Source organism: Grampus griseus, assembly GCF_964374135.1.
Source record: "Grampus griseus genome assembly, chromosome: 5".
Taxonomy (NCBI): Eukaryota; Metazoa; Chordata; class Mammalia; order Artiodactyla; family Delphinidae; genus Grampus; species Grampus griseus.
The window spans coordinates 61,700,470-61,713,951 of record NC_138998.1 but is presented as its reverse complement, the minus strand read 5'-3'; the positions used below and the strand labels follow the sequence as shown (position 1 = coordinate 61,713,951).

The 13,482-nt window shown below is 37.4% G+C and overlaps 1 protein-coding gene across 1 annotated transcript in view; it reads right to left on the bottom strand.

The window, feature by feature from the left end:
* The window catches only part of VPS8 (VPS8 subunit of CORVET complex), a 308,205-nt gene that overhangs the window by 161,025 nt on the left and 133,698 nt on the right, over positions 1–13,482 (bottom strand). The window contains exons 25-27 of the mRNA XM_082654910.1: positions 6,809–6,851; positions 5,109–5,181; positions 4,703–4,822 (exon numbers count right to left, since the gene is read on the bottom strand). Of these exons, the coding sequence (XP_082511036.1) occupies positions 4,703–4,822; positions 5,109–5,181; positions 6,809–6,851 (236 nt within the window). The remainder of the gene's footprint in view (positions 1–4,702; positions 4,823–5,108; positions 5,182–6,808; positions 6,852–13,482) is intronic.

Here is a 13,482-nt window from a genome sequence, read left to right as displayed (position 1 = left end):
CATGGGTCACAAAACTCAGTATTGCTAAGATGTCTATTCTTAAATTGACTAAACATTGAACACAATCCTAATCAAAATCCAGGCAGGCTTTTGTAGAAATTAACAAGATAACTCAAAATTCATATTGAAATGCAAAAAAAAAAAACACCCTAAACTACAAAAGACAATGTAATTTTGAAAAAGAACAAGAACATGGAAGAGCTAACATAATGTGATTTTCATACTCATTATAAAGCTACAGTAATCAAGGCAGTGTGGTACTGGCATCAAGACAAACAGACCAGTGGCATAGAATACAGTTCAGAAGCAGACCCACATATACACAGATGATGCATCTTTGACAAAGTACAAAGACAACTCAGTAGAGAAAGGACAGTCTTTTTGTCAAATGGTGCTGTAAGAGTTAGATATCTATACGCAAAAGAAGAAAAAAGAACTTGCAGCTAAACCTTGAACCACACGCAAAAATGTCTTCAAAATGAATCACAGATCTAAATGTAAAACCTAAAACCATAAAACTTCTAACAGAAATACAAGAGAATATCTTTGTGACCCTGGGTCACGTGAAGATTTCTTAGATACAGCACCAGAAGCAACATCCATAAAACAAAACTAATAAATTAGACTTGATCAAAATTTCAAACTTCTGCTATTCAGAACACCTTGTTAGGAGAATGAAAAGACAAACTACAGACTGGGAGAAAACATTTGCGAAACTTACGTAATCTGATAAAAAAAAACATATATTAAAAAACTCTCAGAACAAGAAAACAATTTTTAAAAATAGGGGAAAAATTGGCAAAAAAATTTGATATTTTCAACAAAGAGGATATATGGATGGCAAACATAACTTCTTTCCTAATATATTTTAATGAAAAGATGTTTAATATTATTTGTCAGGAGGGAAATATAAATTAAGACCACAATGAGATACCACTATACACCTATTAGAATGGTCAAATTAAAAAGATCAACCAGGGACTTCCCTGGTGGCGCAGGGGTTAAGAATCTGCCAGCCAATGCAGGGGACACGGATTCGAGCCCTGGTCCGGGAAGATCCCACATGCCGCACAGCAACTAAGCCTGTGCGCCACAACTACTGAGCCTGCATGCCACAACTACTGAAGCCCACACGCCTAGAGCCCATGCTCCGCAACAAGAGAAGCCACCGCAGTGAGAAGCCTGGGCATCACAATGAAGAGTAGCCCCTGCTAGCTGCAACTAAAGAAAGCTCACATGCAGCAACGAAGACCCAACGCAGCCAAAATTAAATAAATAAATTTATTTAAAAAAAAAGATCAACCATACCAAGTGTTGGAGAGAAGATGAAGAACTGATACTCTCATACACTACTGGAATGTAAGCTGGTAGAACCACTTTAGAAAAGTCTTGTCAGTTTCTTCTTAAGTAAAATAATACACTTAACAAATGACCCAGCAATTCCATTATCTGGTATTTACTCAAGAGAAATAAAGATATATGTCCACACAAAGGCCTTTATGTAAATATTCATAATAGCTTTATTCATAATAACTTAAACTGGAAACAACCCCAAGGACCAACTATTGGTGAATGGATCAAATTATATATCCATAAAATAGAAAATTACATAGCCATAAAGAGGAACAACTTATTGGTATAAGCCACAGCACGGATAAGTCTCAAAAGCATTATTTTAAGTGAAAGAAGCCAGAAAAAACTACAAAGTGTATGATTCTATTTAAATAACATTTTAGAAAGGCGAAACTATACTGTCATAAAGCAGACCAGCAGTTGCAAGGGGCAAGGGACTCAGTACTAAACTGCAAAAGTGACCTTTGTTCTATATCTAGATTGTGGTAGTGGTTACAAGACTGCATATGTTTGTCAAACTCTTCTCTTGAAATGAATGAATTATATTTTGTATAAACTGTACCTCAAGAAAGCTAAATTTAAAAACCTCATTTGAAAACAATATTACAAAATTTTTAAAGGTGGGAAAATATGATTTAAAAGTCTGTCATCTAAATTCTTTTGTGCCTCCCTGAAAATGTTCTTTTTATTAAGGTATACTAATTGGGAAGGTCATATGAGTAATCAATTATGGTAGACATAATAGGCAGTGAATCTAGAATTTAGGATCCTACATCTTACCCATTTCTCCAGCTGTAATACTTGGGAATGCAGCCAACCCTTGATGCACACACAGAAGGAAGCTTCCACTTGTCTTTTAGGCATTTCAAATTCATTAAGTCCAAAAGAGAGCTAATTTTCTACCTCTACCACACTTCATCATTACTCTGCACCACCACCACCCCCGCCCCATCCATCTCCCAAGAAACCTGTTTCTCCTCTGATTTCCTGTTGAATCCACAAGTAAACCACTATACATCCAGTTTACCAGGTCAGAAATCTAAGAATCTTTGATGCTTCCCTATTTGTCTTATCTTTCACATCCAACTGTATATTAAGCCCTAAATCTTAGGCTGATTTGCCTCCTAAAATATCTTTCAAATCCTTTCATGTCTTGGTTACCCCCACTGTCACTGCCCTAATCAAGCCACCATTACCTTCTATCTAGATTACCACAAAATTTTGCTAACATCTTCCTGCCTCCAATCTTATCTTATTTCAATCCATTTTCCATTCAACAACCAGAGGGAATTTTTCTAAACTACAAATCGTGATATTTTTCTACCTAAAAGGCTTCAACGGCTACCTGCTGCTCTAGTATAAAGTCCAAACTTCCTACCATGGATAACAAAACTCAGACTCTACCTAACTCTCTAATTTCTCTCTCTGCAGGCTTCCTTACACTTAAAGATGTGGCCATACTGAATTTTTTCAATTACCTGAACACACATTGCTCTGTCTTATTTCCAGGCCTTTTTACATAGTCTGTCCTTCTGCCTAGAATATTTTTCCCTATCCTTAACCTAACTTCTACACATCCTTTGAGACTCACCATGGACATCATTTCATCCAAGACACCTTCCTGAACCCTCCATTAGATTCCCCTTCTAAGTGTTCTTACAGCATCCTGCACTTCTCCAGTGACACATCTTCACTGTGCTATAATTACTTATCTACAAGTCTGGATCCTCTTCCTCCACAAAGGCAGGGTTTATATACTGTCAGCCCAGGGTACACACCCAGTTAGTACAATACATGTGATATATTTGACCCTCAAATATTTGTCAAGTAAATGACAGAGATTTTATTGCAGCCTTACAATCAATGCCAATATCGTAATTCAGACATGAGCATAATTCCAATCTTCAGTGCTACCACAGCCCTTTAAAACAGGAAAATTAGGTAAAATTCTTTGTTGCTCTCTATCATGCTTTCTGAACCCCAGCCCCACCACTTCTTGTTTCTTTTATCCTACATGCCAGACACTAAGTACCCTTATATTCTATTCTGGGCGTCTAAGGTCTCCTAAACCAACTAGATTTGACTTCTCTTGTTTAATTTATTAATTTATTAATTAATTTATTTTATTTTTGGCTGCATTGGGTCTTCGTTGCTGCATGTGGGCTTTCTCTAGTTGCAGCGAGCGGGGGCTACTCTTTGTTGCGGTGCATGTACTCTAAGTGTGCAGGCTTCAGTAATTGTGGCTCGCGGGCTCAGTAGTTGTGGCTCGCGGGCTCTAGAGCGCAGGCTCAGTAGTTGTGGCACACAGGTTTAATTGCTCCACGGCATGTGGGATCTTCCCGGACCAGGGCTTGAACTCGTGTCCCCTGCATTGGGGCAGGCAGATTCTTAACCACTTCACCACCAGGGAAGTCCTTAGATCTGACTTCTAAGTTTCTTTTCCCTTCTTCCTATGCTATTAAAGTTACTACTTCTGAAATCAGATTTTCAAATTAAACTAATGCAAAACATGATATGAGTGGGATCTCAACCTTCTCACAGGCATTTTTAAAAATTGTAACAGTTTATTATTCAACTTACAAAAGTACTATATGCTCATTAAATAAATTTACCCCATCTCACACAGTTAATCTCTATTAATATTTAGATGTACTTCCTTCCTGTTTTTTCTCTCCAAATATTGTACACATACAATATTTGGTTTTTTAATAATTTTTGAGCCTGCTGCTTCACTAAACACTAAAATGTAAGTGCTGTCCATATTATCAAAAGCTTTTTAAAAAACTACAATATGATTTAATTGGGAAAGTATATCATGTGTTATATAATTATTCCCCTGGGGGCATTTTCACAGAGACTCTGGCTCACCCAAATCCATCTTTAATAAAACATGTACAAGGATGTCTTTTCAGCAAGCTTCCACGTTCCACTTCAACTCCAGTTACTTCTACTATCATCATCACCACATGTCATTCAGAGCAATCTTCCATATTTAGTATACAAACTAACAATTTATGAAATCAAGGATGTACCACATCTAATCCTGCTTTAACTTTTTAATAAGGATGTGTCAGAAAGAGACAGAGAACAGAGACAGACAGGCAGACATAGAGAAACAGGAAGGGAGAGAAGAAAGAGAGGGGAAGGAAGCAGGAAAGGAAGGGTAGAAGGGAGAAAAAGGATTAGAAAATATGGGTGGCAAAAATATTAAATATTTGAAACCCTGCCTTACTGCTAGGGCATAAAAACTGTACTTGCATAAGGACTATTATTTGTCTTTCTTTCTATTAGAAAAAAATTATCACCCTGACTCCTTTTAAAAATACCTTAGAATCGTATTATTTCTTACCAGCGCCAATACATTTAGAAATTCTCTTGTGTCAAAATGTAGCAAAGTCCGTATATAGGGATAGATTTCTTCCTCAGGGGGAGCTTCTGTTGAATGCAGGCGAATTAAAAATTCAAAAACCTGCAAGTTGAAAAAAAAAGGTGATTATTTTCTCACCTTACAAAGTATCTTGCTGAAGCAATGATTCCCATTTGGATAAAATAAAAGCAGGTTGAATTTACTTTAAATTGCCACTGTGTTATAACTTCTCTAACCTCTCTCAGCTATAATTACTGGCTTCAGTGGTGGTATGTAGCCTCTCTCCTGTCACAGCTGATAACTCCTGACCCGTGTGTAACCCTCTATTACAATTTGTCTTTACCGCATTTTAACAAGAGAGTAAAAACGCTATGAAAATAGCACCAACCTGGTTTTTAACCAAGGGAACAAGATCTTCAGGGATGTCACCAAGGGGATAGGCACGACCTGCTAGACAACAGCTAGAAAAAAAGAGAAGAGAAGAAAGAGAACAGATTTGGTGACTTATAATGGGCTAAATAACTTCCCGGGAACACATTGTTTCTCAAACCCAAGATAGTAGTTTGAAGTTTAAGCAGGCTCAGCTTTTGTCAGTTAGGTCAGGTCCAAGCCCAGATCAAGATGATAGCCAGTTCAGAAAATGTGGGCAACAGAGATGGTGGTGAAATAATACACCCTGTAACTGAGTAACAGCTTTCCTTTTTTCTTATTTTTCCTAAGAAAAACTCAAGCTGCACTAAATGGGCAAGAAGGAATAAGGACAGATTACCTAAAAGTCTCATATCCAGCATCTGGAAAGAGACTAACAGCATCATTATACTTTTTTTTTTTTTTTTTTGCAGTACACGGGCCTCTCACCGCTGTGGCCTCTCCCGCCGCGGAGCACAGGCTCCGGACGCGCAGGCTCAGCGGCCACGGCTCACGGGCCCAGTCGCTCCACAGCACATGGGATCCTCCCGGACTGGGGCACGAACCCGTGTTCCCTGCATCGGCAGGCGGACCCTCAACCACTGCACCACCAAGGAAGCCCCTCAGAGGCTTTTAAATCCAGTGGTTCTAAGAATGGTGAATAAAGATGGGGAATGAGCTAGGCTAAAAAATATCTGTAGTCAGACAAGCCTTCAGGGAGAATTAGAATCTCATGAGAAATTAACTGTACAGTTTCACCTCCAAATCAGACCTTCCTAATGGCCAACGACTTGCTTTGTGGGCTGGATTATAAAAATGTCTCCTGAATATGCCCTCATTTGGGCAGCTGGGGGTAGGGGGAAGTGAATTTTAAGTGAATTTGAAGCAGTCATCAATTTTGAATGTTAGAGACAGCTAGATACCTGCATATTCTTAAAAGTTTAAAGTACAGAAGATAAAGCACTAGGTAAATGCTATACATGTTCTTCTACACCAAAAAAACAATGTAACAGATATGAAATAGGTCTCGAAGTTAACTCTGATGCATATAGAAGCTAAAATGATGTGCCAGCAAGTTCTGCCACCTTCCTGCCTGTCTGCCAGCCAGTTATCTACGTAAAACTCTATCGGGACACGGTTCTGAGCCTGCATAGTCTATTGGAAGAACTCTGTTCCAGAAGTAAGGACATAAACATTTCAGCTCACTTCTGTCACTAACTTCTTCGTGATGCAAACTAATCTCTTGCCCTTATATATAAAATATGGATAAATACATATCCCACAGACTTGTTGGTAGTAAAAGTAAAATACTCTGTATCAGGGTTTCTCAACCTCTGCCCTATTGATACTTTGGGAGAGAGAATTCTTTGTTGTGGGGACTACCCTGTACATTACAGGATGCTCAGCAGCATCCCTGGCCTCTATCCACCAGGTACCAGGAGCATCTCTACTCCACCCCAGCTGTGACAAAGCAAAAAGGTCTTTAGGCATTGCAATGTCTGGCGGAGGGGAGAGGGGATGGGGGACAGAATCACCCACCGTTCAGAAGCACTGCTATACAGGAAAGAACACTGGAAAACAAAAAGCACTGTACAGATAATAGATGACAGTACCTCTAAGAATATAGGAGAAGTTCTGTAAAAGAAGCACACACAGATAAATAAATTAAAAATCTCTTACCTAATATATACAAGAAGCTTGTTGCCCATAACAACTTGCTCATCTAAAATAGAGAAGTATCTTTAGCAATTCTCTCTCAAAGTCTTTTCAGAAATATAATCTTTATGTGGAAACAAAAAATAAAACTTGGCATTTGAGGTGAGGCAGGTATATTCCCAAACAATAGAAAAGTGAGATAAGACCGCTTTAATTATTATTATTTTTAGAATTTCCTTTAGAGTCTCTTCACAGACACAAAATCAATGAGTCATTCAAGGGTACACGTAGAAGGTATAAATCTTAGTGTAGAGGTCTATGTATTGTTGGCTTAACGAATAGCTTGGAGGCAGGGAAGGTATTGAACAGGCAATGAGTTGCTGAATTCACTAATTAATATTAAGGCATAACTATAATGTCTTCTTATTTGTAACATGGACTCTTGTTCACAAACGTTTAAGAAACTTAAGATTAAACACTCTTTCGGACCCTCTGTATCCTAAGTTACATCTAAAATGTAAGGTTCTGTCATCTGGTAGTATAAACCTATTTCTTGGTTAAAAGAAATTGGAAACATAACTAGACTAAGTTTTAGACTAAAAGATCGAAGTTAACAAAGAATAATGTAAGAGTATCAGGAGTGGGTGAAATGATCAGTAAGCCTTACAGTGTGCAGATTACAGGAATCTGTAGTTGGTAATACTGATGAACTGAAATTTCTAATTTGACATGAATACTGGAATAATGCAAGCAAGTGTATATCTCTTAATCAATAATCCTTTATAAATACTCCAAATCTGTGTTGTTGTAAATGCAAATAAACTTGAATTGCTCAAAATTGTATGAATAATTACATTCTGCTTCAATTCCATTTTTCGAATCAATAAACGTTGTTTTTTAGAGAAGTTTTAATTATGTTCACAGCAAAACCCAGAGGAAGGTATAGAGATTTCCCGTCTACCCCTTGATCCCCACACCACACGACCCCCCAACTGACAACACCCTGCACCAGTGGGACATTTCTTATAATCAATGAATGTACACTGGCACATCATTACCACCTAAAGCCCACAGTTCATATTAAGGTTCACTTTTGGTGTTGTATATTCTATGCGCTTTGACAAATGTATAATGACATATATCCACCATTACAGTATCATAGAGAATAGTTTCAATGCCCTAAAAATCCTGTGCTCTACCTATTCATCCCTCCATCGCCCCCAACCCCTAACAAACGCTGATCCTTTTACTGTCTCCATGGTTTAGCCTTTTCCACAATGTCATATAATCAGAATCATACATGATGTAACCTTTTCAGACTGGCTTCTTTCACTTAGCAATGCATTTAAGTTTCCTCCAAGTCTTTTCATGGCTTGACAGTTCATTTACCTTTAGTGCTGAATAAGATTCCATTGTATGGATGTACCACACTTTATTCACCCATTCACCTTCTTAAGAGTATCTTGGTTGCTTCCAAGTCTGGGCAATTATGAAGAGAGCTACTATCAACATCTGTGCGGAGGTCTTTGTGTGGATAAATATTCAACACCTTTGGGTAAAGGAGTGTAACTGCTGGATCGTACAGTAAGAGTATGTTTAGTTTTATAAGCAATTGCCAAACTGTCTTCCACAGTGGCTGTACCATTTTGCATTCCCACCAGCAATACATGAGAGTTCCTATTGCTCCACATCCTAGCCAGCATTTGGTGTTGTTGATGTTCCAGATTTCAGCCATTCTAATAGGTATGTTGTACTGGTATCCCACTGTTGTTTTAATTTGTAATTCCCTGATGATGTTGAACATCCTTCAGTATGCTTACCTGCCATCTGTATATCTTCTTTGGTGAGATGTGTGTTCAGGTCTTTGCTCATTTTTTAATCACATTATTCATTTTCTTTTTTTAAATAAATTTATTCATTTATTTATTTAATTTTTGGATGCATTGGGTCTTCGTTGCTGTGTGCGGGCTTTCTCTAGTTGTGGCGAGCGGGGGCTATTCTTTGTTGCAGTGCACGGGCTTCTCATTGTGGTGGCTTCTCTGTTGCAGAGCACAGACTCTAGGTGCACGGGCTTCAGTAGTTGTGGTACGCAGGCTCAACAGTGTGGCTCGCAGGCTCTAGAGCACAGGCTCAGTAGTTGTGGCACACGGGCTTAGTTGCTCCGCGGCATGTGGGATCTTCCTGGACCAGGGCTCGAACCCATGTCCCCTGCATTGGCAGGCAGATTCCTAACCACTGTGCCACCAGGGAAGTCCACGTTATTCATTTTCTTATTGTCAAGTTTTAAGAGTTATTTGTATAATTTGGTTAACAGTCTCTTGCAAATATTTTCTCCCAATCTGTGGATTATCTTCTCATTCTCTTGACATTGTGTTTTGCAGAGCAAAAGCTTTTAATTTTAATGAAGCCCAGATTATCAATACTTCTTTCATGGATAATAATCTTTCTTTCATGGATGGTGCTGTATCTAAAAATTCATCACCGTAACTACAGTCAATTAGGTTACTGCCTGCGTTACCGTCTAGATATTTTATAGTTTTGCATTTTCCAATTAGGTCTATGATGTGCTTTGAGTTAATTTTTGTGAGGAGTGTAAGGTCTGTGTCTAGAGTCAACTTCTTTGCGTGTGGATGTCCGGATGTTCCAGCACCATTTGTTGAAAAGACTATCTTTACACAAATGTATTGCCTTTGCTTCTTCAAAGATCAGTTGTCTATGTTTATGAGAGTCTATTTCAGAGCTATTTTGTTCTACCAATCTTTTTTTTTTTTTATTCTTTTGCCAACACCACACTGTCTTGATTATAGTAGGTTTATATTAAGTCTTGAAGTCAGGTAGTGTTAGTCCTCCAACTTTGTTCTTCTGTCTAAATACTGCCTTAGCTATTCTGGGTCTTTCGCTTCTCCATATAAATTTCAGAATCAGTTTGTTAATATCCAAAAAAAAAATAACTTGCTGGGATTTTGACTGGGATTGCACTGAATCTGTAGATCAACTTGGGACAAAATGACATCTTGACAGTATTGAGTCCTCCTATCCATGAACACAGAACATCTCTCCATTTACTTAGTTCTTTGATATCTTTCATCAGAGTTTTGTAGTTTTCCTCATACAGATCTTGTACAAACTTTGTCAGATTTATACATAAGTATCTCATTTTTTAGGGTGCTAATATAAATGGTAATGTGTTTTTAATTTCAAATTCCACTTGTTCACTGCAGGTATACAGTAAAGTGACTGCCTTCTGTATATTAACTTTGTATGTGCAAACTTGCAACAACTGTTTATTAGTTCCAGGAGTTTTGGGGTCAGTTCTTTCAGACTTTCTACATAAATGATCATGTCACCTGTAAACAGTTTTATTTCTCCTTCCAAATCGTTATACCTTTTATTGGCTTTTCTTGTCTTTTTGCATTAGGACATTCAGTATGATGTTGAAAAGCAGTGGTAAGAAGAGGACATCCTTGCCCTGTTTCCCACCATTGTTTCTCATCAATAAGTATGACATTAGCTGTAGGGTTTCTGTACATTTTCTTTATCGAGTTGAGGAAGTTTTCCTCTATTCCCCATTTGCTGAGAGTTTTTATCATGAATGGGAGTTGGACTTTGTTAAATGCTTTTTCGGCATCTACTGATTTATGATCATGTGATTTTTCTTCTCTAGCCTACTGATGTGATGGAATACATTAATTTTCAAATGTTGAAGCAGCCTTGCATACCTGGTATAAAATCTCAGTTGTGGTGTATAATTCTTTTTATAGCTTGTTGGATTCAATTTGCCAATATTTTGTTGAGAATTTTTGCATCTATGTTCATGAGAGATACTGGTCTGTAAGTTTTCTTTCCTTGTAATGTCTTTGATTTTGGTATTAGGGTAATGCAGGCCTCATAGAAAACGTTAGAAAGTATTCCCTGAGCTCTGTCTTCTGAAGAGATTGTAGAGAACTGGCATAATTTCTCCCTTAAATGGTTGGTAAAATTCACCAGTGAAACACATCTGGGCCTGGTGCTTTCTGTTTTAGAAGGTTATTAATTACTGGTTCAATTTCTTTAATAGATACAGGCTTATTCAGATTGTCTGTTTCTTCTTGTGTGAGTTTTGGCAAATTTTATATCTCAAAAAACTGGCCTGGGGGGCTTCCCTGGTGGCGCAGTGGTTGAGAGTCCGCCTGCCGATGCAGGGGACACGGGTTTGTGCCCCGGTCCGGGAAGATCCCACATGATGCGGAGCGGCTGGGCCCGTGAGCCATGGCCGCTGAGCCTGCGCGTCCGAGCCTGTGCTCCGCAATGGGAGAGGCCACAAGAGTGAGAGGCCCGCGTACCGGAAAAAAAAAAAAAAAAAGAAAAAAAAATGGCCTGTTGCATCCAGGTTATCAAATTTTTGAGCACAGAATTGTTCATAATATTCTTTTATTATCCTTTTAATGCCCATGGGATCTGTACAGTTGTCCCCTCTTTCATTTTTGATATTAGTAATTTGTGTCTTCTCTCCTTTTTATCTAAGTTAGCCTGACTGGAGGCTTATAGATTTTATTGATCTTTTCAAAGAAACAGCTTTTGGTTTTAACCAAATCCCCCCAGATCAACAATTTCCTCAACTGATTTCCTGTTTTCAATTTTATTAATTTCTGCTCTAATTTTTCTTTTCTTTTCTTCTGCTCACTTTGGATTTAATTTGTTCTTCTTTTTCCAAATTCCTAAGGTAGAAGCTTAGAGTATTGATTTTAGATCTTTTTCTTTTCTGCTATATGAATTCAATGTTATAAATTTCCCTCCAAGCACTGCTTTTGCTGCATCTCACAAATTTTTGTAAGCATTTTCATTTAGTTCAAATTACTCTTAAATTTCTCTTGAGATTTCTCCTTTGTCCATTATTACTTAGAAATATGTTGTTTAATTTCCAAGTATTTGGGAACTTTCCAGCTTTCTTTCTCCTAGTAGTTTCTAGTTTAGTTCCACTGTGGTCTGAGAGCAAGCATTATATGATTTCTATTCTCTTAAGTTTGTTGAGGTGTGTTTTATGACCCAGAACATGGTCTATCTTGGTGAATGATTCATGTGAGCTTGAGAAGAATGTGTAATGTGTTACTGTTGGATAAAGGAGCCTATAGATACCAGTAGTATCCAGCTGAATGATGGTGCTTAGTTCATAACTTCAGCTCAACTATGTCCTTACTGATTTTCTGCCTGCAGGATCTGTCCACTTCTGATAGAGGGGTGTTAAAAGTCTCCAACTATAACAGTGGATTTACCTATTTCTCCTTGCTATTCTATCAGTTTTTGCCTCATGTATTTTGACACTGTTGTTAGGTGCACACAGATTAAGGATCATTACGTCTTCTTGGAGTATTGTGTAATGCCTCTCTTTATCCTTGATAATTTTCTTTGCTCTGAAGTTGGCTGTGTCTGAAATTAATACAGCTACTCCAGCTTTCTTTTGAGTAGTATTATTATAGTACACCTTTCTCCATTTCTTTACTTAATGTGTCTTCATATTTAAAATGGGTTTCTTATACCCAACACTTAGTTGGTTCTTGTTTTTAATCCATTTTAACAATCTCTTTTAATTGGTATAGACTACTGATATTTAAAATGATTATTAACATAGTTGAATTAATATCTACCATATTGTTACTGTTTTCTATTTCTTGTCCTTTATTCCAAATTTTGTTCTTTATTCCAACTTTTTCTGCCTTTTGTAGTCTTAACTGAGTATTTTATATGACTCCATTTTCTCTCCTTTCATATTACATCTATTATGTGTCTATTTTTAGTTGTTGCCCTCAAGTTTGCAGCATACATTTACAACTAATCCAAACCTACTTCCAAATAGCACTATACTGCTTCATGGGTAGTACAAGGACCTTATAATAACAAAATAGTCCTAATTCCTCCCTCCTATAACTGTATCCTTGCTGTCATTCATTTCATTTATACATAAGCATACACACACACGCATATAATATCAAATACACTATTGCTATTATTATTTTGAATAAAGTGTTATCTGATGGCTCAATTAAGAGTAAGAAATATGTAAGTTTTTATTCTACTTTTACTAATTATTCTCTGATGCTCCTCCCTTCTTGGATCCAGATTTCTTATCTATATTATTTTCTTTCTCTCTGAAGAACTTCTTTTAACATTTCTTGCAAGACATTTCTATTGGTAACAAATTCCCTCAATTTTTGTTTGTCTGAGAAAGTCTCTATTTCTCTTCTGCTTTTGAAGAATTCCTCAGGGTACAAAATTCTATGTTGGTGGGTTTTTCTCTCAAAACCTTAAATATTTTATTCTCTCTTTACCTTTTATTTTCTGCTGTTTGAATACATGCCTACTTGTAGGGTTTTTTGCTTTCTCTCTCTTTTTTTTTTTTTCCTATTTATCCTGCTTGGTGTACTCTAAGCTTCCTGGATCTATGGTTTGGTGTCTGACATTAATCTGGGGAAATCCTCAGTCATTATTGTTTCAAATATTGCTTCTGTTCCTTTCTCCCTTTCTTCTCCTTCTGATATTCCCATTACATGTATGTTACACATTTTGTAATTGTCCTATAGTTCTTGGATATTCTGTTCTACTTTTTTTTCAGTATTCTTCTCTTTGCTTTTCAGTTCTAGAACTTTCTAATGCTATATCCCCAAGCTCAGAGATTCTTTCCCCAGATGTGTGTCTAGTCTACTAATGAGACCATCAAAGGC